The sequence below is a fragment of the Lucilia sericata genome, unplaced genomic scaffold (assembly GCF_015586225.1).
Source record: "Lucilia sericata isolate MDLA Ls3-8-SP2 unplaced genomic scaffold, ASM1558622v1 Contig000394F_arrow, whole genome shotgun sequence".
NCBI classification, from domain to species: Eukaryota; Metazoa; Arthropoda; class Insecta; order Diptera; family Calliphoridae; genus Lucilia; species Lucilia sericata.
The window spans coordinates 222,355-249,603 of record NW_023994412.1 but is presented as its reverse complement, the minus strand read 5'-3'; the positions used below and the strand labels follow the sequence as shown (position 1 = coordinate 249,603).

Here is a 27,249-nt window from a genome sequence, read left to right as displayed (position 1 = left end):
TAAAACTATTCTATTTATGGCCTAAAGATTTGCTGAAAAGCAAGTAGATAAACAAGATAGCCTTTTTGCATTTTCATTTTGCAATATGTTTTACGAAACTCACTTTTTTTGTCTTGATTTTCAAATTCTTAATGTAAAAGACACGCATTTAAATAAGCTCATGTCACTTTGCCAATGCAATTTTCTTAGGTGTTTCTGAAAAAAAACTGACTGAATAAACATTTTCGATTCAAAACTAGCGTTCATAATAAGATTAAGTTACCGGTAAAAAAAATAAAGTAAACAAAAACTATAAACTTACGGTCCAAATAATAAACAAGGAAATGCGAACAAAATTCATCAGCAATTGTGGTAATAAAAACTTTTACAATTCTCGGTAGTTCGGGGAGACGATAACGAACTACTGATTTTAACCGTCCCTGGTATTACTTGGGACTTTGACAAGTTAGTATGTCTTGTTGGTCATGACCGTATAATACCCTACACTAGTGAGTATGTGGATTATTTCCATTTGCATCCAGAAATTTGCCTTTTTTTTAAGATAGAGAAATTTCATAGCTAAAAAATTACATTGACTCCTTAAAAAACTACTGGGTTACACTAAAGCTACAAAACTTATATAAAAATATAAATACTTAAATGGTGTGAGCAAAAGTGCAATTTTCAGTAAGATGGGAATTTAACGCATTATAAAAGGGAAGTAACCCCCAAAGTAAAATATACGATTTAAAAATGATAGTTTAACAGGAATTACGGTTTGAATTTCGTTACATTTTTAAGTGAAATACGTCCCTTTTTAGTGTCACTCTCAATTTTGTTTTACTATAATTTTTGGGTGTTTTTTTTTTTAAGAAAACATTATGACGTGTACGCACGCAAATGATCCAAAGTTGTGACATCATAAATTTATTTTTATTAGAATTTCGTGACAGTTTTAGTATTGAAAACCCATGTAGACTTATGAAATGAATTTAAGTATGTATGACTACGTTGAAAATGTATAAAGTACTAAAAATATAAAACAAAAAACAAAAGAGTAAAAAAAAGTAAAAAGAAAATAAATTTAACCCAAATATTTTCATTTTGCATCAGATGCATTTTATGACAAAAGCTGAATTATTTAGCAAATGGGTTTGGTGGGTTATAAAAAATATATGAAATTGCTTAAAGATGAGTTTTTTATTTGAAAATAAATAATTTCAGATAAAACATAAAATTATCAATGATAAATCGTTAAATTAAAGGATATTTATTTTACAATGACGGCGGGACATAAAACGAAATTTTGTTTTATGTTTTTCTTTTCAATACGTTAAGCTTTACTTTTATCTTCTTTTTTTTTTTTTTCTTTTGAGGTCTTCAAATAGATAAAAAGAGATAAATTTGTAATACTATTGAATTTTATTGATTTTGTTTCTTTTTTCATATATGTATGTATATTTCACCCTCTAGAAATGAAAGAAATATAATTATTATTACTTTTCAATATTGATGTGTTTTAACACACATTGGCGCGTTTAACTTCATCAACAACAAAAACAACCACCCAGTTCTTATCATCAATATGAATGACTGACGCACACACACACACATAAGAAATTGGACATTTATATGAACCCTGCAGCTATTTGCAAGGAATCAATATGTCTCTTTAGGGTAATATTTCTACGAAATTTTTCATAGGTTTACCCATATTCATATGTATCCATGAATATTTTCGGATCATTTGTTATGATTTATTTTTTACTTAGTAATGACTTACAAATAACTATATAAGTAAGTACTTACTTTTTATACCCACCATCAAATAGATGGGGATATACATATTGATTTTGTCATTCCGTTTGTAACACATCGAAATATTGGTCATAGACCCACAAAAGTATACATATTCTGGGTCCTTATTAAATTGTAAGACGATATAGCCATGTCTGTCCGTCTGTCGAAAGCACGATACGAAAGCACAAATGTTCCTTACAGGTAAAGTTTGTTTGGTATTGAAAATGTACAATATCGGTCCACGTTTTGGAATAGCTCCAATACAAGTGGACCCCGGAAAAAAATGGCCATAACTATTTTAAAAGTACGAGTATAGCGATGAAATTCGATATAATGTTTCTTTTAAGCCAAAATCTCTCTAAAAAATGTTATTAGGATCGGTCTATAATTGACCCTACCCCCCATAAAAGGTCCCTTTCAGAACCTCTCTACTGACTTTTTAGGACTTGTCCCATAATTGACCCTACCCTACATATAAGGTTCCTTTCAGAAACGCTCATTATTGATTAAAAAATACGAGTATAGCTATGAAATTCGAAATTCTTGCGAGCCAAAATCTCTCTACCAAATTGTATATGGATCGATCCGTAATTGACCCTACCGCCCATATATGGTCCCTTTCAGAAACGCTCATGTGGACGTATAGCGATGAAATTCGACATAAATAAGATTCTAACGAGCCAAAATCTATTTACTGACTTTTATGAGAATTGAGATTTAATTGACCCTACAACCCATATAACGCCCCCTTCAGAAAATTACTTTAACGTTCAAAATTTCAATCAAAATTTCATGCAGAATGTGTCGCTAGCTCACCATACCCTCCTAGTTTTATATGAACAAAAACATATTTTGTTTTTAAAAATTAATATTTTGTTAATTTAAAAGATTCCGGTCCATAATTGACTTAAGCCATATTCCAAATCCTGATGTTTATAGAGGAGCGTTGCTTTCACGGCATTCGGTTTGATTGTGGACTAACACTCTCACTTGTTAGTCTTGATATTTTGTTTTTAAATGTTGTATCCTCGTAGTCTATTTTTTCTCTTAAAAATAGAACTACTTATTAAACTCCTTATGTAGTAAGTACTTACCTAACTCCCTACTTGTAAGCGAGTGTGGTAAGTACTTACCTCCAATGTAATTACATTGTTAAAATAATGGTTTAACATGTTATTGTGTAAGTAAATTTTAGCATTTTAACTCCTCACTTTTCAATGTAAGTTTTTGCTGGGTTATTTAATGTTATGTTATTGTTATACTAATGTGAACCTTGTTACCAGAACAACCGGGTTTAGCACATGCATTTTTATGTATAAGTTTGTGTGAATGTTATTGTCTGTCAACCCCCAAAGTATTTATAAATATTTTTTTTTTCAGAAAATTCCTTTATGTGTGACACGCTCACGCATACTTTGTTGTAAACTTCATTTACAGGACATAAACTCACGCTCGTACACACACACTTGACACAGTGTCTGAACATTAAAAAAATTATTATTTTTTTACCCTTAAACACATCAATGCATTCCATATGCCGCCGGAAGATAACTTCAATGCTTTTCCTGCTATGTTATACGTTTTTTTAAAGATTAAAATCATAAAAAAGTTTTTTTGTGACGCATTGCTCTTGTCGCCCAGCCTCAATATTTGAACATTAAAGCAACTTGTATTCTGAAATTTCTGCCTTCATGCATTAGTTAATGTTTTGTCACTGGCCATCAGCAGATTGTACGCAGTTTTCGAAAAAAAAAACACAACATTTAATGTTAATGTGCTGGGTGTTTTAGTGTGTGGCAAAAAAATTAAAGTGATTTTTGCCGGAAAGTATGCAAAGTGTTTTTCTTTTTTTTTAATAATTAAAAATGTGTTTGGCGTTTGTTATACCCTAAAAGAATTTTTGTAATTTCTAAACATTTGAGCAAAAATTTATGTAAAATTTTTAATTTTTGAAAAATACGAATATGTGCATTTTTATTTCTTAATCAAGCAAACTGGGCAATTTTATTTACAGTGGATTAGTAATGTAGAAAAAATTTTAAAACTAAAACAGGGGAACAAAATTTAATCATGTTTTCACACATACACAAATAACATCCGATATCGATAAGAAAGCAAAGTCCTTTCCGGGCAAGTCTAGACTTCTTATGTTCGAATTTTGTAAATCGTCCATCGTCCTTAGCCAATGTGTTGGAAGCCAAATCAATTCATAATACATTACGAGCTTATTACATTTGAAGTGGTACTCCTTGAGAGATAGCCGACTTATGCGAGATTTTATCACGATTGAATAACTGACCTTTTGAGGACTGTTTAATCTGAAGTGAAATAGTGGATCGGTTTAAAATACCCGCTCCTTTTCACGGAAAAAATGTTTCCTGGTAAAAACAATAACCTTATATAGTATTCTCTGAATGTATTATCGTCCGATGTTCAGAAACTCAATTTCCTGGACGTAATTCCTAAGAATTTTCGAATCTGTGTTCGTGAGAGATGTTATATCCGAAGCAATGAAAGTGCTCAAGAGTTTCACTGTCTTCTTCACATGCTCTACATTCGTCTGAATCCGCACGTCCAATAGTTATACAAAATAGCTATACCAGCTAACCTCAGACATGCCCCTTTTGTAGGAGACTTCTCGTCCTGCCCTCGTTAGGGTCACCCCACAGGATCTTTGTGGTTATACCCACAGTTTCATTATTCCAAGAGCCCTTATGGGTGTCTCTCCATATATTTTTAATTCTGTCGCCGTTGCGTCAGTTGAGTCGAGCTTTCTTCCCTTCAAAGCTATTACATTCGCCCTTCGTTGCCGACTACTCCCTAATGGCATTCCAAAATGGTCTTAGATGTAACATATTACCTAATATCGCCCTAATTGCCTTCTGGCTGTCGGTAAATATGTTAAGCCCATATTTATCTTAATCCAACTTACTCATTCCGTTATAGCTCGGACTTCTGCCAGGAAGCTAGTGTTGTAATTAGGTAAACGGTGGAATATTTCTGTTTCCGGGTTTTCAATATAGAACCCCAGGCCGAATTTAGAGAAATTCTTACGGGTATTTGCTCTAACCCAGCAAAAAATCTGAAATTCTTGGTAATAGCCAGTAGTTATTTCATACATTACTTGGTAATGAGTGTTCATTATCATCCACATTATTTCATTTAGCTGAATAAGTTATTACTGGTAAAGAACAAAACAATTTAGATTTGTTACAGCTCAATTGTTTAGGGCGTTCATTTAACAAACAGGGAGTTCGTGGTTCGCGCCTTGCTGGATACCGTTTATTTTTTCAAAATGACATTCATTTATATTTTTTTGTAAAAAGCCGTTCTCAAAATTACAAAAAGCTGCATGTTAATGGAGCATCGAGTAAGCGGCTGGAGTGAGAAACATAGAAAACAACTGGATGCCTGGGTTCAAATCCCGGCCGAGGATTATTTTTATTTTTTGCTTTCTACATACAAAGTCGGCCCAAAATAACTAGCTATCTCATAACATATTTGTAGGTTTATTTGTAACTAGTTATTTCGCAAAGTTTTTGTAATATAATTAGTAACCATTTATTAACTTGTTTAAGGTAGGTACATATTATTTGAACCTCGTCGAACAAAAATAATTAGTTATTCACCCCAAGAGTAATTAGTTTCCACGTGATTCCAATATTACTTTCTAGATTACTAGGTAATGAAAATTTTAGCTGGGAATGTTCTGCTTGAGACATTCTCAGGATTAGTGTTTCAAAGTTTCCGAAAGTTTGTATCTGGTATATGATCGGACACGTCCGATGATTGTGTATAGCCATCCAATATGTCCAGTATACATTGATGTCATGTCCTATAACCACTTTTGGCCGGTTCCCCTAAAGTTATGAGCCGATCTGCTGTAAGTGCCGCCTTATATATATGTTTCAGTGGGTGGAATACCGAGCTTCCAAAGCCTTGGTTGAAGTAGTACACATGGCACTACTTACACCCACGCAGCATGTACACTAAACTCCTTGTAGTAGTTTTGTCCAAAGAAGTCCACAAGATTATTAAAGCATAAGCTAGACTTGATCTAATTACACAGTTATAAAGCTAATCATGCCTATGGTTCTCCTACATAGCACTCAGCATCGATGTGCCATGTTGATCCTATCTTCTATGTGGTGTCTCCATTCTAATTTTAAAAGAAGTTAAGTAAGTAGTTTGATAGTTTTATAAAAAAAAGCAACATTCGAAAACAAAATGTCAAGGCTAAAAAGTAAGTTCTTACGTATATAGTTATTTGTAGACTAGACTCCATCTAAGTAATGCAGGTGGTATGTAGTAGTTATTAAAAAGTAAGTTCTGAAATGTTTTTGCTAGATATAAGTCGTTTTTTTGAAAGGTTTTCATTTTAGAAGTCGATTGGAAATTTAGTTCAAATCTTTAAAAAAATAAATATATATTAGGATATATCAAAGTTAAGTAGCATAAGGTCAATATAACACATATACATATATATTCTATTTAAACTGAAATTGTCAAAGTTCTCCACTGTGCAACAGTCAACGAACTAAATTTAGAAAACTAAAATAAATTTTGGCACTTTTCTATAAATATTCAACTACTGCACACACACAGACAATCAAAATTCAATATAAAATTCACATATTGTAATTTAAAGTGCAGACATACACATGTATTTATGTATATGTATTTCAGAAGAAAAAAAAAACGTCACCATAGAGAATCATAAATCACAGAAATTCACACAAATAAAGCCAAATAAAACTATGTGCATATGTATATTTTTTGGGGGGTTTTCCTCTTAACTAGTACATATATATATCTTTTTTTTTTGGTGTAAACCATAATTATTGGGTATAGAATTTCTACATAGATTTATCAATTTTCATACTTGTACTACGACCATAATTTATAATATTATACACTATCATAGCAAATCGTACTCGTACATCAGACATAAATATAATATTTTCCATTACGCCTGAGTTGAGTTGAAATTCATTTGTTGGCAAGGGTTAATGGCGCCTAGGATAATAATGAATATTAGTCCTTTATGTTACAAGAAACTGTTATTGTTGTTGCTGTTGTTTGTCACAAAGTCTAACCATATGGATATTATGAGGATTGTGTCATCATGCATTTCTTATTCTTACATCTGTAATATTTATATTCACACATTTATATGATTGTAGTTGTAGTCGTGTGTGTGTCTTTTTTTTACAATAAATGTTAAAATGTATTTGGCAATAGAACAAATTTGTAACTTTGATGCAGGATAATAAAAGGACAAAATTCGACAAAAAAAAAAAAAAAAAATGTAAATGATACGACAAAGAAATGCCGACCAAAGTTGCTTTATTAGAGTTGGAATATTTTTTGTGTTTAAAATTTAAGAGAAAAATTTTGCAGGCTGAGTTATGCATAAAGAATATTTCATGTTATTTAAATTATTTAAAATGAGTTTGGCTTTTGTTATACCAGGTTTAACAATTGCTTAATATTTTGGTGAAAATTTGGGAATGTTTATTTCTTAATCAGGCAAATTACAGCAGTCGCCCCTACAGAATTTATGTGGTCTATTTAAACTAAAATACTAATTAATTTGTCTCGAACGGACCAGCCGTTTCGAAATGCCAGAATAATATGATTATGCCCTACTGTGCATAATGAAGAACAAAAAAAGTGAAAAAAGTGATTTTATTCTTGAGATTATCTATCATATTGGGGGTATTACTATATCGACGATATGAGACTTTAGTCTGGCATGTTACATACCGTTGGAAAGGTTATTTTGTCTAGTTTCTCAGTATATGTTTTTTTTATAGGTTTTAGAATTACTTGAACGCAAATAGGAAAAAATACAAAATAGTACAAATGCTAAAAACTTGTCTTGAGTTGAAAAACACTTATTTTAATACATATCACACTTGCATTCCAAAAAGCTCTTAAATGAAAAGAAATAAGCTTTCTTTAGAGCTAAAAATAAAGAAATAAAAAAGGACCTAAATCGGAAAGAAATTTAATTTTGCAAAAATAAGTGCATTTTTTTATACCCTACACCACTTTAGTGGGGTTTGTGCTGATACCCACCTTAAAATATACCAATCGGCTTAGAATCTGATTCGATTAAGCTATGTCCGTTCGTCCATCCGTCCGTCTGGCTGGCTGTCCATGTAAACCTTGTGAGCAAGGTACAGGTCACAATTTTCAAGATAATTGGATGAAATTTGGCATACACGCTTTTGGACGGAATGATGAAGCCTATTGAAAATGGTTAAAATCGGTCTATTATTTCACCTAGCCTCATACAACAGAACCCCCCCGAAAAGGGCTAAATATACCTCAATATCGATAGAAAGCGGCACAACTAAGTTTTATACAAGCCTTGATGACTTTGTCAAATTTCATAGGGATCGGGCCTCATTTGAACATAGCCCCCATACAAAGTCCCCTTCAGAAAATTACTTGAATGTCCAAAATTAACTTATCAACACAAATATCGCGATGAAATTCAGCACAAATATTATATAAATATATTCATAAAATTTTATCGGGCTTGGTATATATTTGACCCTTGCCCCCATATAAAGCCTTTTTCAGAAAATTACTTTTTCATCCATAAATTGCTTAAATGTATCGGAACAAGGTGATAGAAGATAAACGCTTTATTATGAAAAATAAATCACATTTAATATTCATATGGTCGGTCACGCCCGACTATACTTTCTTACACGTTTTTAAATATATTGTTTCAGAAAGATTGAAGAAATGGCTATTTAAACTATTTGGAACAATTTTTGTTACGAATAATAGGTACATAGATAAGAAGAAACAAATAATTTTCAAAAAGGTCAGCAGGACTAAAATTAGGGCAAATTTCATTTGGATCGAAAAGCATCGGTTTCCAACATATTATTAATTAAATATTTAAAAAATTTTTATGAATAACAATCTTCCTTATACTCTAGCATGACAAAAATAATAAGAACTCTTCAAAGAATAGAAAATTTTCTTCATAAGCTTCTCATTTCCCAAGTAATAAATAAATGTTTGCTAAAGAATTAATTAAAAAAATCCATTAGCTAATAGATTTAACTAATAATATTCTTATCACTTCCATTTTTTTTACAGATTCTTTAAAAAAAAATCAACGTGATGTTAACAACGAATCCATGGACCACTTTGCTAAATAAGAAACAACAAAAAAACTCTAAAACGGGAGTAGAGTAGAAGAAGAAGGCGAAAAGAACCGAAAATGAGTCATAATCATGTGTAATCATTGATAATGCTCATCACAACATTTTTTTTCTATGACAATGCACAATTTTAATTAAACGCATACAAAAACAAAAACATACATACATATATCATTGTCGCTGTCGTCGTCGCCAATTTCGTCCTTGTCGTCATTACATTTGTCGTCAACAAACGCCATTGTTGTCTCTACTCCATCATCACCACCATCAACAGCAGCAACAACGACATTCGACAACTTCAACCCAAAAACTAGAAAAAAGGAAGAAAAAAAAAACAGCAACAAAATTCAAATCAAACCAAAACGACAGACAAAAGAAATTGTTGTGTGCCATGATTAAACGTAAATGAGGCAGGCCGTCACTCAGTCAGTCACTCGCAGTTCCAGTTTGAAATAGAATAGAGAAAAGAAAAAAAAAAGGAAGAAAATTCAGAAAATCATACAAAAATTGTGCAATCACTTGTTCGTGTAATTGTTATTAAATGCAGCTGCTATTGTGTTTAATAAATACGTGCCACAAATACGCCGTGTTGTCGTCGTTATCACCTTACCAACACCACTAAATGCAGTGGAAGAAGAAGTTTACTCGATTGAAAGCAGCTACAGGACATTCGCGTGCGCGAAGAATGCTTTGTTGTGGACGAAGAAAGGTAAGAAATTGAAGTGAAATGAAATGAACAGTAATTTCAAACAAACAAATAAAATTTCATCCGCTTGTACTTATTTACTATAAATTGAATTATAACAACTTCTTGTATACAACTGAATGAATAAAGACAGACAGTCGGACCGAAAGACCAACCTACTCCTTCTTATTCTTCTTCTTTTTGTTGTTGTATTGTGCATATACTTGCCCAGGAAATTAAACTATTTTTAAGGACATTTATTTACTCACTGCTTGCTGCTGCTTCATGCAAAATTGACTCTTGTTGTTCTGCTGTTCGGATATCGTACAGAGTGTTGACATGAAAAATAGTGTTTTAATTCAAGTAGAAAAAAGGAAAATTGAATCGAAAGAAAGAAAGCATGTCGTTACTTTTATGTGACATTAAAATTTTTATTATTATAACCATGTCAATACACAATTAACTTATTAACTTCATTCAATGTTAAACAAAAACAACAAGTAAAAGTGAATGTCGAATATTATGGTCAAAACGAATTTTGAATATACTTTATTTTAGTTGGAATATATACATAAATTAAGTTTTAAAGTGTAATAATTATGACAATATCCCAGCAAAAACATGATAATGATTGCACTTACTCAACAACTGACTTTTCAATGATTACTACATACCGTCTGCATTACATAGAAGGTGTCTAGTAATGACTTAAAAGTAATATAATATGTAAGTACTTACTTTTTAGCTTTCACATATTGTTTTCGAATTCAGTTTTTTACACAAACGAAAAAGATATATTTTGGGAAAACTTATAGTAGACCCTTTAGTAGTATTCTCTTAGACTTGTTTACTTGTAGAAAGTACTTACCTGACTCCCTATTTCTAAGCGAGTGTGTTAAATACTTGCTGCCATTGTCACCTGCGTATCAAAATAATGACTTAAAATGCTATTGTGTAAATGAATTATAGCATTTTAAACCGTTATGTTCCAATATAAGTTTTTGCTGGGCTATCATAGCAACAAGAGCAAATTTCCTGTAAATTGTATGATATATTTTGCACATTTAACCTGGTTAAAAGATTTTTTCTCCAAAATTCTTATATGCATTTAATAGTATTTATTTACATATGTAAATTAATTATTCTTAAAAGAGATTGTATGTATGTGTGTAAAGTGTCATTAATCCTTGCATAAGTAGTTTTTCAGCTTTATTTGCATTATAGCATTGAAATATAAATAATTAATTAATTTAATTGATAATACAGTGTTGATAATTAAACAATTTGCATAAACAAACAAAAATTTACAACATTTATTAACATAATGTCTGTTTGCAGTTTAAGTTTCGAGATAAATTTAATGAGAATTCTTACAAAGAATTTATATGAAATGTTAAAAGATTTTGTATTTAATGATGTTTTTTATATAAAGAAAATTTTGGATTAATTTCTGATTAAAAGCAAATTGTTGATACATTTTCTGAATGTTTGATAAATTTTCTATTTATTATTAAACATTTTTCTATTAAAGGAATATATTCGATAAATTTATGAAAAATTTTGTTTTTTATTTATGAAAAATTTTCATTTCATTTTTATACCGTACACCACTATAGTGGGGAGGGTATTATGCGTTTGTGCTGATGTTTGTAACATCTAAAAATATTGATCCTACACCCACCTTAAAGTATGCCAATTGGCTCAGAATCACTTTCTGAAACGATTAAGCTATATCTGTCTGTCTATGTGTCTGTCTGTCTGTCTGTCTGTCTGTCTATCTATCTGTCTGTCTGTCTGTCTGTCTGTCTGTCTGTCTGTCTGTCTGTCTGTCTGTCTGTCTGTCCGTCTGCCTGTCTATCTGTCAGTCAGTCAGTCAGTAAGAAAGTCAGACAGTCTGTAAACTGTCAAGTAAACTTTGTGCGAAAACTACAGGTACATACTCTTCTTTTGACCCATGAACGAAGCCTATTGAAAATTGTTGAAATCGTTCTATTATTTCGCCTGGCCCCCATAGAAGCTATATTCGTCTGTCTGGCTGTCAGTCAGTAAGTAAGTAAGTCTGTAAACTGTCAAGTAAACTTTGTGCGAAAGCACATACTCTTCTTTTGACCCATGGACGAAGCCTTTTGAAAATTGTCTATTTTCGCCTAGCCCCCATACAACCGTACCCCCCGAATAGGGCTATTGAGCATATAATTATGTTAAATGTTGTAGAATGTCTACAATAATCGGGAAATCTTAGTTTTAAATGATACTGCCGATATTTGTAATGATGGGACCTCATTTGACAATAGTCCACATACAAACTCCCCTTCAGAAAACGACTTGAACATACTCACTGGTGTAGGGTATCATATGGTTGGACATGTCCGACTAAATATTCTTACTTGTCTTTTTATAAAAAATGTTCAATCAATTTTCTATTGACCGAAAATTTTTGATAACACTTTGTGTAATTTTTTTAAGCCATGGAAGTATAATCATATTTGGACATCACTGCGTGATAAAATACCAAACCAAAAACTCGTTTCTCCCAGTTTTGCTCAAAGTCAATAACTTTTTTATGAGCCCCAAAGATTTGGGGTCTCGGTGTAATTTTTGCAAAGTTCTAGCTCTGGCCATAAACAACAAAAATTGTCAATAAAAAAATTCATCTTTATTTTTTCATTTCAAGTATCAGTTTCACATTGTGAAATTGCACTGCTTTCATTAACGACACCTGTACGTATACGCGTTAATGATTTATTGATATTACACATGTTAAGTATACGCCCAAATTAGAGAAGTTATTTGCGATTTTGATCTTGAAAATTAAGATTTTTAATTTTATATGTTCTTTATGATAAGAGTCGAAACACCGAGGCCCCAAATCTTTGTGGTCCCATAAAACAAAGTTCATGCCTTTGATCAAGCTGGGAGAAGCGAGTGTTTTTTTTTTGTGTTTTATCATTTGGTGGTGTCCGTCTAGTGTTATATTTATTCGTGTTGCACTGTGTAATTTGTTTATTTTATTTTTTAGTTAAATTTTCTGATTATAGAAAATTTTGATAAATTTATTATTTTTTAAATATTTTCGATATATATTTTTTTTTTTGATGGAAAATTTTCGATAATTTTTCAAAAATACTGAGAATTTTTTTTAAATTAACAAATCACATTAAAAATAATGATTTTGGTAGAGATTTCTCGATAACTTTTCATTATATACCTCGTATTGCAAGGTATGTATGTATTGTATTTAGTTACATATTTGCTTTTAAATTTTAATTATGAAAAATCCTTTACTAAATTGTAAAATATTTTTGCAAATATTAAAGGCCATAAACTTTAATAAATACAAACATTTTAAAAACAACAGCAGCAATAAGAACTAAAACAGCAATTATATTTATAACTAAATGCCTACAAACGTTTATCGAAAATTTCAGTTTTCAAACACAACATTCTCACAAATCATCATTATATGAGTAAGTCCTCTAACCAAACAGCCAGCCAACCACTCCTAATATTAAAAAAAAGAAACATTCATGCAAACACAAGATATATGTATGTACAACAAGACAACAATGGCAGCAAAAACAAAACAAATAATAAGAACTATTTACAGTTTTCGATGTTGTTGTAGTTGTTATTTTTACACATACACTACATATGCATGTAGTATTTATGTATGATGAAAACTTTATGCAAATAAGTTTCTAATGAAGGAAGCAAAAAAATGGGAAAAATACAAACAAATATGGGGTAACAACAGCAGCAAAAAGAACAAAAAAGTTTTTTTTTTTGGGTGGCAAAACGAAGAAGAAAATACGAATAATAACAAATACTGATAAGACTTGTTTGTATTGTAAGGCATATATAAGCCTTAGTTTGGTAGAGTGTTCGTATGTAAGTTGCATTTAGACAAATACCCCCATTTTTAAATACTACCACTACTTTGCGGAAGTGAGTTGCAGAAAAATTTTCTTTTAAAATCAAATATTTTCAGGCATTTTCACTAATTATTTATCTCTTTCATTAATCGTTTTATTTTGTAACTCTATAAATTCATTCTGAATGCTTACTGATAGCGTAATCGTTTTAGCGATGTTCGTCTGTCTGCAATTCTGTCCGTATACGAATTTATGTTTACCCAATATACATATGTATCTGAATGATTTTTGAGATTTAAAATTATTTTCCGAAGATAACTTTATATCGGGGGTAGGGTGTCGAATTTTATTGCTATACTAGCTCTTTTAAGACAGTTCTGTCTCTGAAGGGGACCTTGTATGGGGGCTAAGTGAACTGCATCAACTTAAAATATTTATGCAAAATTTCAGTTCTCTTGCTCGTCCCGTTTGAACTCTATCGTCTTTTCAACAGACAGATAGACGGACAGACAGACAGACAGACAGACAAACAGACGGACGGACGGACAGACAGTCAGAAAAACAGTCGGACGGATCATCTTTTTTAATAGTGGGTATTAAAATTTTAACCAAAGTTTACGGTTATACTGTAAACATTTCTATTAATAATCACGAATACCACAGTTCCCTAAAAAGTTTTGAAAAATCCCTAAAATTTGATTTTTTTTTTAAATTTTTGGCCAAAGCATCCGTACCAAGGGTTATTTATCGAACCCCTTTACTTAATAATTATGAACGTATTGGACCATTTAAAATTTTGATATCGACTATGCGATTCAAGAATTTTTTCCCTAAAGAATTTTGTATAAAAATACGAAATTTTCGGAAAATTTGTTATATATTGAAACATAATATGAAGAGAAATATTTAGTTTCTTTGAACAAATTTAACAAATATTTTAAAATTTTGTCTATTTTAAATTTCAAAAGTACTTTTGACAAAGCCTTCGTATCTTAATACATCTACATTCATTTGAGTGTCATTCAACAACTAAACTTAAGCATTTAGGCTCAAACACAGCAGTGTTAGAACAACCGAAGTGGTAGAACTACAACAACTATAACAAAAACTATTGTATACAAGTCTGTGGCATCATCATTGTGATTGTTGTTGTCATCATCATCATGAAACATCATCAACATCAGATACTTCATTAAGCACAATGGCATCCAACATGAACATTCATCCACTAAGTACAAAAAACTATTTGCACTAACAACAGCACAACTACACACACTTATATGAATATAGATACACACACACACACTCACACTCACACATACGTATATAATATTAATACTTACAAACAAAATGTAAAAAAACTACTACAAAATTCAAAGTACAAGACAAAAAAAAAATTATAATTTTTTGACTTTTAGTGTTGTAGTGTTTTATACATATTACATAAATATTTCTAGATTGTTGTTGTAGTGCTGTGCAACCAACTGTGTGCATTAGCAACAACATCCTAAAAATGATGTTCACTTCAATGCAGATAAGAATACGCAAACGTTTTATGTTCCATGTGTTGTTTCTGTTGTTTTGTTTTTGGTTCATCTTAATTCCTCTAAATATTTTTTAGGTTTTCTTCCTTTTTTTCACTCTGGAAAACTTTTCCTAAAGTCAAACATGCGCCTTTTGGCTTTATTTCTATTGTTGCATAAAGTTGTTGTCATTATTATTGTTGTTGCTGCCACTTTTGGTTGTTATTGTGTTTTTGGGGTTTGTTTGTGTTTTGAAGTTTTTTTTCCCCCCAAAATAATACTTGAAAATAGTTTTTATTCATTTGGAAATTTTTAAATATGTGTACGAGTACAAGAAAGAAATTAACATTTAATTAAACTAATAAGACTGACAATTTGGTTTAATATTTAATAGGTTTTGTTTTTTTTTCTTTTGTTTATTTAGTTTTAGAAGTTTGGTGTTTTTTTCATATTGTTTGGTTTTCTTTTGTTAAGAGTTGTTAAATGTTTAGTTTTACGAAAAATTGTTGAGATAATAAAATTTAATTTTAATGTGGTTTATAGTTTTAATTAGTAAACATTTTCTTTAGCATAAAGCAATACAATTAGGGAATATTTAATTAGGGCACTTTTAATTTTTAAATGTAATTAAAAATACAAAGAGTTTTAATGTGGTTCTTTAAAATTGAAACTTATGTTATAATGAACTAATTTTATTTAGCAGAACACAAGTTTATTTTTAAGTGAAGGTGTGTAAATTGTTAATAGCAGAAACCTCTTTTAAAAATTATGTGTTAAATTTTCCACATGTTGAACAGTGAGCGAACTTTTCAAAAAGCAACCTAAGACGATACCACAGGTCCCCAAATTAGCATTTCTTGAGCATGTGAAAAATTTACTATCAATAGCATACAAAAAAGCTAGGATATGATCGCTTGGGAAACCCTTGGATCCATCATATTGATGCCTAGGAAATACCTGAAAAGCTTACTAATACACTTCAACCTAATTGTTTTGGATATATATGGGACACCCATATATATTTTTTGGATTTTTCTCTATGTATAGGGTAATTTTAAGAAAAAAAACCGTAAAACAGTAAATGGTTATCTCTAAAGAATTCTAGGTTCCTGCAATATTCTTTGAAAACACTTTTTGCATTACTCATCAAAAATTACACAGGCCCACAAATATTTAAACCAGAGGCCAAATTTCTCCATCACATCTTGGATTCGAGATATCGGGTCCTGAGTTTTAAAAAAACATCACTTTTGGCCTTTTGGAAGACGTTATAACAACGCCAAAACAACTTCATTTATAAAATGTTGTATGTCATCAAATTCATTCTGGTATATGTGCATCTAAAGTTTGATAAACATTACTTTTTGAATTGTATCAAAATCTGCTGTAATTGCTGAGATATCATTGAAATTAATGGAAGGACATACTAACCTACGCTGCATTTGTGTCTGCACGAGGGGGCCATGAGAAGTTGTCCCACATATGCTCTTGGTGCCATCATGCGCGTCCCACTTACTCATCTACTCTTCCTTATAAAGGATGAAGCGCGCAAATCTGCACTTCGTCTACCTGAACTAAAAAGTTTAAGAGCTGGAAACCTAAGTATTATGATTGATCCATATACATATATGGATTCCAGACTAAGGAGCAACAGTTCTGTGGCTTCATAGAGTCTTTGAGGTTCTTATACCAAAAAGGGACCATTGGGTTAACCTAACTTGGTGGCATGAACATGCTGATCAAGTATGGTTTCAAACAGATAAATGGCAAAACTAGAGCGGGAATCTTGGCCCAAATTTCCAAAAAGCCATCCCTATGGGTAATTACTCCTAAATCTTTCAGGCAGACGTCTTCGCAATTATAATTTGCATTAAAGAATGCCTGAAAAGAAAACTTATTGTGATGTCGGATAGACAAGCGGCCCTTAGGAGTTACTATTATATGAAATCGGGTTGGGTGACTTACTTGACTCTTTGACATCTCTAAATGAACTGGGTATACATAATAAACTCACACCATGTTGAGTACCCGGCCATGAAGGCTGGCAATGAAAGAGCAGATTGGCAAATAGGGGCGCACGGCTACCATTTATTGGACCAGAACCATTATTTAGTATCCCCAAAAGATACATTAGGGGAAATGCAATTCTTATGTTGAATCCGAATTTTTCCGCCACTGGCTGTCAATATCAGGATTCAGACGATGTGACGAGGATATGTAGATTCTGTCAACCTCCGAACATGTACTTTGTGTCTGTCAGACACTCAGAGCGAGTATTCCTAATGAAATATTAAATCTCTCACAGTCTAAAACACTAAGATTCATACATGAACTTAATCTCCAATTGTGAAACAAAGGGCTGCATAAAAGAACTTATCTCAGGCCCTAGTGCTTTGTGCCCCCTCTATCAATTAATCAATGGACGGACAGACATGTTAAATCAAATAGGAAAATGATTTTGAATCGATTGAAATATCATCAGTTAGGTGTAGATCCAATGTTTTTGTTCTTTATAAACAATATTTACAAAGCATAATACCCTCCGCACTATAGTAGTGTAGGGTATAAATACCCTAAATATACCGAAAACCATGAGTTTACAAGCTTTGGGTGAAGTTATCTCGATGATAAAAGAAGATATGTCAAATGTTTATTTGAATGTTGATGAAAGTGACTTTCAGATGACTTACATTATTTTATAAATAGGCGCTGTTATAAAGTCTCAAATGGAGCCAAAAATTAAGTTTTTATTCAAATTTCTAGACCCAATATCTCGAATCCTAGATGTGAGAAGTCCATAACTCACTTATTAATACTAGTAGTATGTTTAAATTAGAAAATTGTTGGCCTCCTTGGCCAAAGACAAATACCCTTTTTAAATTATCTTGAAAATTAAAATATCACATGGCAGTTCTGGATTCTGACATGACACATGATATATTGAGTTGTTTGACTTTAAAACGTTATCTTAATTTTAGGATTGGTATCATCATTTGTTGAAAATTTTTGCCAAAAAAGGCAAAATTCTCTCATCGATGGGTAGATAATTGGCTCTCATAAGCAAAATGCGATAAATGCCTTCTTTCAAAATATTAATTTCCCGCAATTATATTTTTGGCTACAAATGGATACGATTCTTAAAAATCTCTTAATATTATATTCCTTAAAATCATATTGCAAAATTTAGCTCTAAAAGTTTCATATTACAATATAAACTTTAAATTACATATTGAAACTTTTCACTTTGTGTATCGCAATAAAAAAAACCAACTTGCTTTAGTTACAAAACAAAATTTAACCTAAAACTTACAACATTTAATCAGTTGTTAACACCGTTACTTTTACATATTTAAATCTACTTACTACTTGTACTACAAACGATCATTTATTTACCAAATCTCAATGGGATATAAAAAAAGGAAGAAAAAATAATAAAATAAAAGTGCACAACAATCCTACAATACAATGAGAAAAAAAAAAAAAAAAACAAAAAAGAAATACACAAAGCACTTCAATACAAAAATATAATACAAGTACGAATACAATCTATTCCCTACATACACATTCATAATACAACCACTATTTTTAGTTTTACCTTTAACATTAATCGTATTTGTATCTTTTTTTTAAATAAAACTATATTTATGTGTCTACATACATATGTATATCAAAGGTATGTAAGACAGTATATGTGTATTCAGACATACATATATACATACATATGTAGATATGTCAAGAGAATTACGGATGTCAGGTTAGTAAATTGTTTTAAATTTGGTTCAGGTTCTAATTCATTTGACAAATTTAGTTTATAAAACTGTTCCTCTCCGGATGTCAATTATTAGCCGAAAACTTCCGTTTTTGTCAGTTGTGGAGAAGAAAAAAGGGCAACACACGCTCGCACACAAAAACACTCATACACATTTTGTGTAAGCAATCGAGTGTATGTGTATACCACACAAAAATGAGTAATGAGTATTTTAATAGAACAACAAAAAAAACCAAGAGATTTTAAACGGTTTTAGTGGAAAAAAGGAAACAGTAATCGAATCGTAGAAAATACTATTAAAACTCTCAATTAAATTGTATATAAGACAATTATTAATACATACAGACACATATACTCCTCTTTCTCTTTTTCAAATTTCAATTACTCTCTTTTAGTCTACTTCATTTCCATTATTTTCTCACTCTATGTTGATTTAGTTAAAGCGCATGTTATCCGTTTTATTTTTATACATTAGCAGTTAGTTAGTTTATCCATACGTATACGTAACGTAATATTGCTTAACCGTTTATTATGTGTGTAACCCATACTATTGCTCTTGTTAAAAACCTTATTAAAAACACTTTTGTTTGAAATAATAACAATTTAGCGGTTTTGTGTAGCATTTGTTCATAAATGTAATTTGTTAAGATTAGGAAAAGTTTTTTTTTTATGATAATAAGCTTTTTTAATAATTTTAGTTTAATAAACAAAATATTTTTAATGCAAAAGCTTAAAAGTCCTTTTGGTAAAAAATTTAATTAAAAAGCTTTAACAAGATGTTTTATGGAAAAAGCTTTAATAGCTCTCTATGAAAAAGCTTTAATAATATATTGCATGAAAAAGCTTTAACACGATGTTTTAAGAACAAGCTTTTTTGATAAATTTTGTTATGAAAAACCTTTCAGAAGCTTTATAGTCCCTGATTATGGTGCTTTTGCTTTTTTGCATTTTTACAAAAAAGCTTAATCCTGTTTTGTATAAAATAGCATTAAAAATATTTTGAACCAAACTACTTTAGTAGTTTTTGAAAACACTAGCGAATCTTTTATAGGATTTTTAAGAAAAAGTTTTAGCAACACTTTTTTACGATATAGTTTTAACTTAAAGCTTCACTAGGGTTTTTTATAAAAAAGATTTTGCAAGCTTTTTTATGATGAAGCGGTTTTATGAAAAGCTGTATCAAGATTTTTACAAAAAAAGTGTTTTAATAAGCTTTTTTACAAAGAAACTTTAGCAAGTTTTATTATGAAAACGATTTAGCAACTTTATTCCAAAGAGCTTTAGCAAGCTTTTTTGCGAAAAAGCTTTAGGAAGCTTTTTACGTAAAAGCTTTAGGAAGCTTTTTTACGTAAAAGCTTTAGCAAGCTTTTCTATGAAAAGCTTTAGTAAGCTTTTTTAAGTAAAAGCTTTAGCAAGAATTTTTACGAAAGTTTTAGAAAGTGAATGAAAAATTTTTAGTTTTTTATAAAAAGACAACTTTCTAGAAATTAGCTTTTATGTAAAAGACTGTTCAAATATCTTATGACTATGTTTCCTAACTGAAGGAGGTTCGAGGAGAGATGTAGTATTTTTACAACCTTTTTATATTTAATCCTTAAATAGACATTTTTTTTAACAAGGGAGACAGATGTCTAATAAATGGACATTTCTTATTAAATTTTAAAGTGTTAAGGCTGAAAAGTATATAAAGACACTGATAAATTCAGCGTTTTTTCCTGTCAACTAAAACCTTAACATCACTCAATTCCTTTCAAAATACATTTCAGCACAGAATTACACTTTATGACATACAAACAAACCTCCATACAATCAAAGTGCAATTTTTATTTTAAATGGATGTTTTTATTTGTTTTTGACGTTGAATTATTTTACGGTTTGTCTTGATTTTTATTTTTTTACGTTTTTTTTTTTGTGTACTTTTATGTATTTTTTTCCAAGTTTATAAGAAGCTGTCATTCAGGTGTCCTAAAAATATTTTACTATTGTATGTATAAGAATGTATGAGTAACAGAATCCCCCTTTAAGTATGCTTAGCTAAAATACAAATGTATACTTTCTCATAAGGATACAGTATGTTTGGTTGTTTGTGATGGAGGGAAAGAGGGATGTTTTTATGTTGAATTTTTTAAAAGAAGATGAGTATAAAGAGAATTTCTATACACATAAACATTAAGTCCATTAACATTCTTATCATTACATTTGATCTTGTTGCCATATATTCTTGCTTTTTTTGTAGATTTTAAGTATAAATATTTTTGTTGCTGCTGTTGTTTTTTTATGTGATAACATATTCTTTTCATGCATTTTTGCCAATTTTGTTAAGAGTGACCCATATTTTGTCAAAAAAAAAAAAAAAATTATAAAAAAAAAACACAATACAAAGAACAAAAAACAACAAGAATATTTTATTTATTTGTTTGTATATGAATGTATGTAGTTGTATAAGTACTTATTTTGAATTGAAGCTGTATGATGTTGCTGCTGTACTTGATGTCCTTTCATACAAACATATATATGTACAACACAACAACAATATAAACATAACTCATATAAACATTTCTACATATGGACTTGCACATTGCATTCAGGCAGCCAGGCACTCACCCATCAAAATCAGAAACAACAACAACAACAGCAACATCATAAAAGTGTGTGTAAATATTTCATTGACTTCAAAATATTCTTTTTGTATGTGTTGTGTGCAAGTAAATACTCGTTTGTTGGTACATTTTGATGAATGTCGAGTTAAAATTGGAATAAAAAAAAAAGAAAACAAAAAAATAATAATAATTTTGTAGGGCACCTCCTCTGTCTATGTGGGTTTTTCACACACACACTCTTTTCAAGATGCGTTTTTTGTAAATGCATTGAATTTTGAAAAAATATAAAAATCTAAAAGCTTTAAAATGTGTAAATGTATTTCGAACAAGGACAAAATATTTATTTTTAAGTATGAAATTGTAAATAGTATGAGTTTGACATATTTTAGCGGACAAGATTTTAGTGTAGATTTTTAAGGTGTGATTTGTAGGAAAATAATTATGGAGAAAATTTCACTTTAAAATTAGTAGAAAATTTAGGTGGATAGTAATCCAGATAAATAAATACCGTATAATTTCTTAAAGCATAAACCGATACTATAGATAAACATTGTGCCTTTTTATACCCTACACCACTTTAGTGGGGAGGGTATATTGGGTTTGTACTGATGTTTGTAACATACAAAGATATTCGTCCTATACCCACCTTAAAGTATACCAATCGGCTTAGAATCGTTTTCTGAGTCGCTCTGTCCGTCCGTCCGTCTGGCTGGCTGGCTGTCCATGTAAACCTTGTGCGCAAGGTTCAGGTCGCAATTTTCAAGATAATTGGTTGAAATTTGGCACACACGCTTTTTGGGCCAAGGACGAAGCCTATTGAAAACGGTTTAAAATCGGTCAATTATTTCACCTAGCCCCCATACAACAGAACCCCCCGAAAAGGGCTTCTGAGCTCATAATTATGTGAAATATACCTATATATCGATAAAAAGCGGCTCAACTAAGTTTTACCAAATTTCATAAAGATGGTGCCTCATTTCACCCTAGCTCCCATACATAGTCCCCTTCAGAAAATTACTTAAATATCTAAAATTAACCTTTAAACACAAATATCGCGATGAAATTCAGCACAAATAAATAATATATACATACATATATATTCACAAAACTTTATCGGGCTTGGTCCATATTTGCACCTAGCCCACCCATATAAAGCCTCTTTCAGAAAATTAGTTTTTCATCCATAAATTGCTTAAATGTATCGGAACAAGGTAATATTGAAAATAAATGCTTTATTATGAAACATCATAAATCACATTCAATATTCATTACTGGTGTAGGGTTTCATATGGTCAGTCATGACCTTTCTTTCTTAATTAATTTTAAATTGTTTTCACAGTATTTCTTTAAAACAATTTTTCTATTTGAAAAAAAAAATATATTTATTAAAATATGTTTTCGAACATTTTTTTCAAAAAGAGCTTTTATAGAAAGCTTTTCTACATTAATAATGTTTTGTCTCTTCAAAAGCTTATGAAAAAAATTACATTTTTTAATAATAAGAAAAACTTCTTAAACGCTTTTTTTCACAACGATTATTACTAAACATTAATATTTAAAAAAGCTTTCTTACTAGCATATTTTTAACATTATTCAATAAGCGTTCACTTAATTTCAAAATTTTCAAATATTTAATTGAATTTTTAGCAAAAATTTTAAAAAATTCTTGATACCAAATAATATGTATATTTAAAGCTTATTTTACAAAAAGAGATTTTATCTTTTGAAATATGTTTATTAACGATTGGCCATCGATTTTTTAAAAATTTTTTTAGTAATAGAATTTTTTGTATAGCTGGCAAAACATCTTTGAAATTCTTATCGAAGACATTTTAAAGCTTTTTTTAAAAAGAGAAATTATTGATCTTTTTACACAAAAACGTTTAATGCGAATTTTACTTGTTTTCTTAATAGACTTTACCTAAAGCTTTTAATGTAAAATGTTATAAAAACAGATACTTTTTTAATCATTATCTTTTTAAGCTATTTTCGTAAAGTATTTTTAAAGCTTTTAGAAATTAAATATGATTTTCTTAAAAATGCTTTTCTTTGGAAAAAGTTTATTAAAGCTTTTTATGTTAAATTTTATAAGTAAATTTTTCAATCATGAGCTTTCTTAGTTATTATTTAAAGTTTTTTTCAAAGCTTTTGAGAATTAAGCGCTACTTTCTTAATAAAAGTTTTCCATTGCAAAAAGTTCATATTTTGTTTTGTTACAAAAAAAAAAAACAGATACATATTTTATATAGAAATAAAAACTTTACAAAATTGCATTAAAATGCATTAACAAATCTTTAAAATTAAGCGTTAAAGGTGTCATGCCAATGTATCAATCAGTATTATTCCCAAACAGCTTATCATTAAGCTTTTTAAACTTTGACTCAAATCTATTATACTTTATGATGTACTATTTATATCTTAGTTAGTTAGTTAGTTAGTTTGAAAGGAGGATGTATATACATCAAATCCGAAGAAATACACCTAGGCCTCTATCGGGCCTGTTGTGCGCTCCTTAACCAGTGCCTCAGGTGGGAATCGAACCCACCACCTCCGGTCTACCAGACTAGAACACTAACCACTAACCTACTGGAGGCCACATTTATATCTTAAAAAATTTATATCTTAAAAAACCTTAATTTACATATGTATGTGTTTAAACCAAAAACATCAAAAAACTATTTTTAGACATATTCTTAACAAAATATTTTTGTTGTTTCCATTTAAAAATCAACACAAATGTCAACTTATTTTGGTACATTATTAAACTGTCAATGTGAAATTAAAAACGGTTGTGAATTCTTAGAATTTTTTCTTTTTGACAAATATTTGGCTTCCCTGTTACCCATTATGTTCACCCATTTCTTTTCAAATTTAGTGCCCAGACATTTTTGTTTCATAATTATGTAAAAATTCCTTATTTTCAGTCTAGTAAACTTTTTTGTTTTATATTTTGCATAATTTCATGTTTTTCTTTTTTTTCAGAATTTCATTTTCCAGCTAGTAACAGCGAACATTTTGTTTTTCTATTATTATTGTTATTTTGTACGCCTAATATGTATATTTATTAATTTAAAGTTTAAATTAAATCAAAAGATTTCTTTACTTTGTTTTCCTAACCTAACTCAACGTCAACTGTATGCATAATTTATAAATACAATGGTTAAATTACGAAATATTCTACCTACGTATAAAGATTTTTTGTTTGGCCTGGCAATTCCTTGAAATAAATAAATGTACATGCATATAAATATTGCTACATACATACTAGGCACATATACTACAATAAGAAACGCCAATGTATTGTTTTTGGTTTTTTCATTGTTTTCTTTGAATTTTTTGAAAACCTACTTATGAAATATAAGGCAGTTTTTATGTTGTTGTTGTACAACAAATACACGCACACTCTCTTACTCACTTGTAAAAATACACTCTCCTTTACGCACTTATGGCTAAATCCTTGTTGATATAATGGTTATGAAGTGGGGTAGGGTGGGTAGAAGGATGTTGGTACTATTTTTTGGTTTCTAGTGAAAAGGTACTATTATGGGTAGTTAGTTAGTTAGTTAGTTAGTTAGTTAGATAGTTAGTTAGTTAGTTAGTTAGTTAGTTAGTTAGTTAGTTAGTTAGTTAGTTAGTTAGTTAGTTAGTTAGTTAGTTAGTTAGTTAGTTAGTTAGTTAGTTAGTTAGTTAGTTAGTTAGTTAGTTAGTTAGTTAGTTAGTAGTTAGTTAGTTAGTTAGTTAGTTAGTTAGTTAGTTAGTTAGTTAGTTAGTTAGTTAGTTAGTTAGTTAGTTAGTTAGTTAGTTAGTTAGTTAGTTAGTTAGTTAGTTAGTTAGTTAGTTAGTTAGTTAGTTAGTTAGTTAGTTAGTTAGTTAGTTAGTTAGTTAGTTAGTTAGTTAGTTAGTTAGTTAGTTAGTTAGTTAGTTAGTTAGTTAGTTAGTTAGTTAGTTAGTTAGTTAGTTAGTTAGTTAGTTAGTTAGTAGTTAGTTAGTTAGTTAGTTAGTTAGTTAGTTAGTTAGTTAGTTAGTTAGTTAGTTAGTTAGTTAGTTAGTTAGTTAGTTAGTTAGTTAGTTAGTTAGTTAGTTAGTTAGTTAGTTAGTAGTTAGTTAGTTAGTTAGTTAGTTAGTTAGTTAGTTAGTTAGTTAGTTAGTTAGTTAGTTAGTTAGTTAGTTAGTTAGTTAGTTAGTTAGTTAGTTAGTTAGTTAGTTAGTTAGTTAGTTAGTTAGTTAGTTAGTTAGTTAGTTAGTTAGTTAGTTAGTTAGTTAGTTAGTTAGTTAGTTAGTTAGTTAGTTAGTTAGTTAGTTAGTTAGTTAGTTAGTTAGTTAGTTAGTAGTTAGTTAGTTAGTTAGTTAGTTAGTAGTTAGTTAGTTAGTTAGTTAGTTAGTTAGTTAGTAGTTAGTTAGTTAGTTAGTTAGTTAGTTAGTTAGTTAGTTAGTTAGTTAGTTAGTTAGTTAGTTAGTTAGTTAGTTAGTTAGTTAGTTAGTTAGTTAGTTTTGGTAATGTTTATAACCATTACGTTTTCGGTACGTTTGTGAGCTCTCGTCGGCCGATCGTATACTTATTAAAATATTACTCATACAACCCGTAAACCCAATACGTGTTGCTTCTAAATTTAATACATTGTCTATTGACTAGATCATTTACTACAAATTTAGTACTTTTATTATGTAACAAGTACCCTTTTGGGTTAAAGTTAGTACTATTTCAATTACAACAACATTAGCGACATCCGAACAGCAACAAAACCAACAACTAACACACACCAACCAAATCATTAAACAAAAATAAGAGAATTATATAAAGCTCTCCCGAAAAAACTGCTCTGTGCGAGTATTTGTTTTTTTCAGAGTTTCCTTCCTTTTTTTTTTGCTACAACACAACAAAGAGCAACAACAAATTTAATATTATTACTACAACAAGAAAAACTAAGAAGCTTTTCCAATTCTATGTTATATACCTACATTTGAAGGTATGTATGTATGTGTGTATATAGAGTTTATAAGTATGTGTATTGCTCCTGTTTTTGTTAATAATTGGAAGCCTTGCTCCATTTTTTGTCAACATCATAGAATGGTTTTAATACAAAAAGTTTTGCCGAATGCGTCGGGTCGTGTCGGTTAGTAAATGTAGTGAACGGCATTTATCACACAACAAAAATAATAATAAGAGTGTAAAAAAACATAATACATACAACATCTCTATACATAGAGAATCAACTCATATATACATAAATATATAAAAAGAGAGTTTAGAGTATATGTATATGTACTAATATATATACAAACTAGTAGTAAAATAACGGAAAATATACAAGAACAAAAGACACCAGCGAATAAATGGATATGTGTAACTGTTAGAGTGTGTGTATATGTATATTTTTCATTCGTAGTATAGTGTAGTAAAAAGTTGTAAAAAGGCACAAAAATATACTTAAATATATAGTAAAAAGGACGATAGAAAAATATAAAACGGAAATTGAGAAAATTTCATTATATTTTATTAAATAAAATAATTTTAAAAAATAAATAAATGAAATAATAAAATTATAAATAAAAGAAAACACAGCAAATAACTAAATAAAATTAAAGTGTAAATTAAAGCAAAAATTCCAAACTTAAGTCAATTAAAAAAGGTGCAATTAATCAAATCAAATTTTGAATAAAATTTGAATAAAAATTAATAAAATTAAAATAATATATAAAAAGGTGATTAACTGCTTAATAAACTTAAAACTTAAAAACAATTTCTTTGAATGTTTTTAACATTTTTATTAAAAAATAAAATCTTCATTATTTAACTAAGCAAATATAAAAAAATCCAATACATTTTTTACATT

The 27,249-nt window shown here is 29.8% G+C and overlaps 1 protein-coding gene across 10 annotated transcripts in view; it reads left to right on the top strand.

Annotated features, from left to right (window-relative positions):
* Window positions 1-27,249, top strand: part of LOC119604449 (rho GTPase-activating protein 100F) — a 74,595-nt gene that overhangs the window by 7,647 nt on the left and 39,699 nt on the right. For all 10 annotated transcript variants that reach the window (XM_037957063.1, XM_037957057.1, XM_037957055.1 and 7 more), the window contains one exon: window positions 8,902-9,675. In XM_037957063.1, coding sequence (XP_037812991.1) covers window positions 9,589-9,675 — 87 coding nt within the window. In that variant the 5' untranslated portion in view covers window positions 8,902-9,588. The remainder of the gene's footprint in view (window positions 1-8,901; window positions 9,676-27,249) is intronic.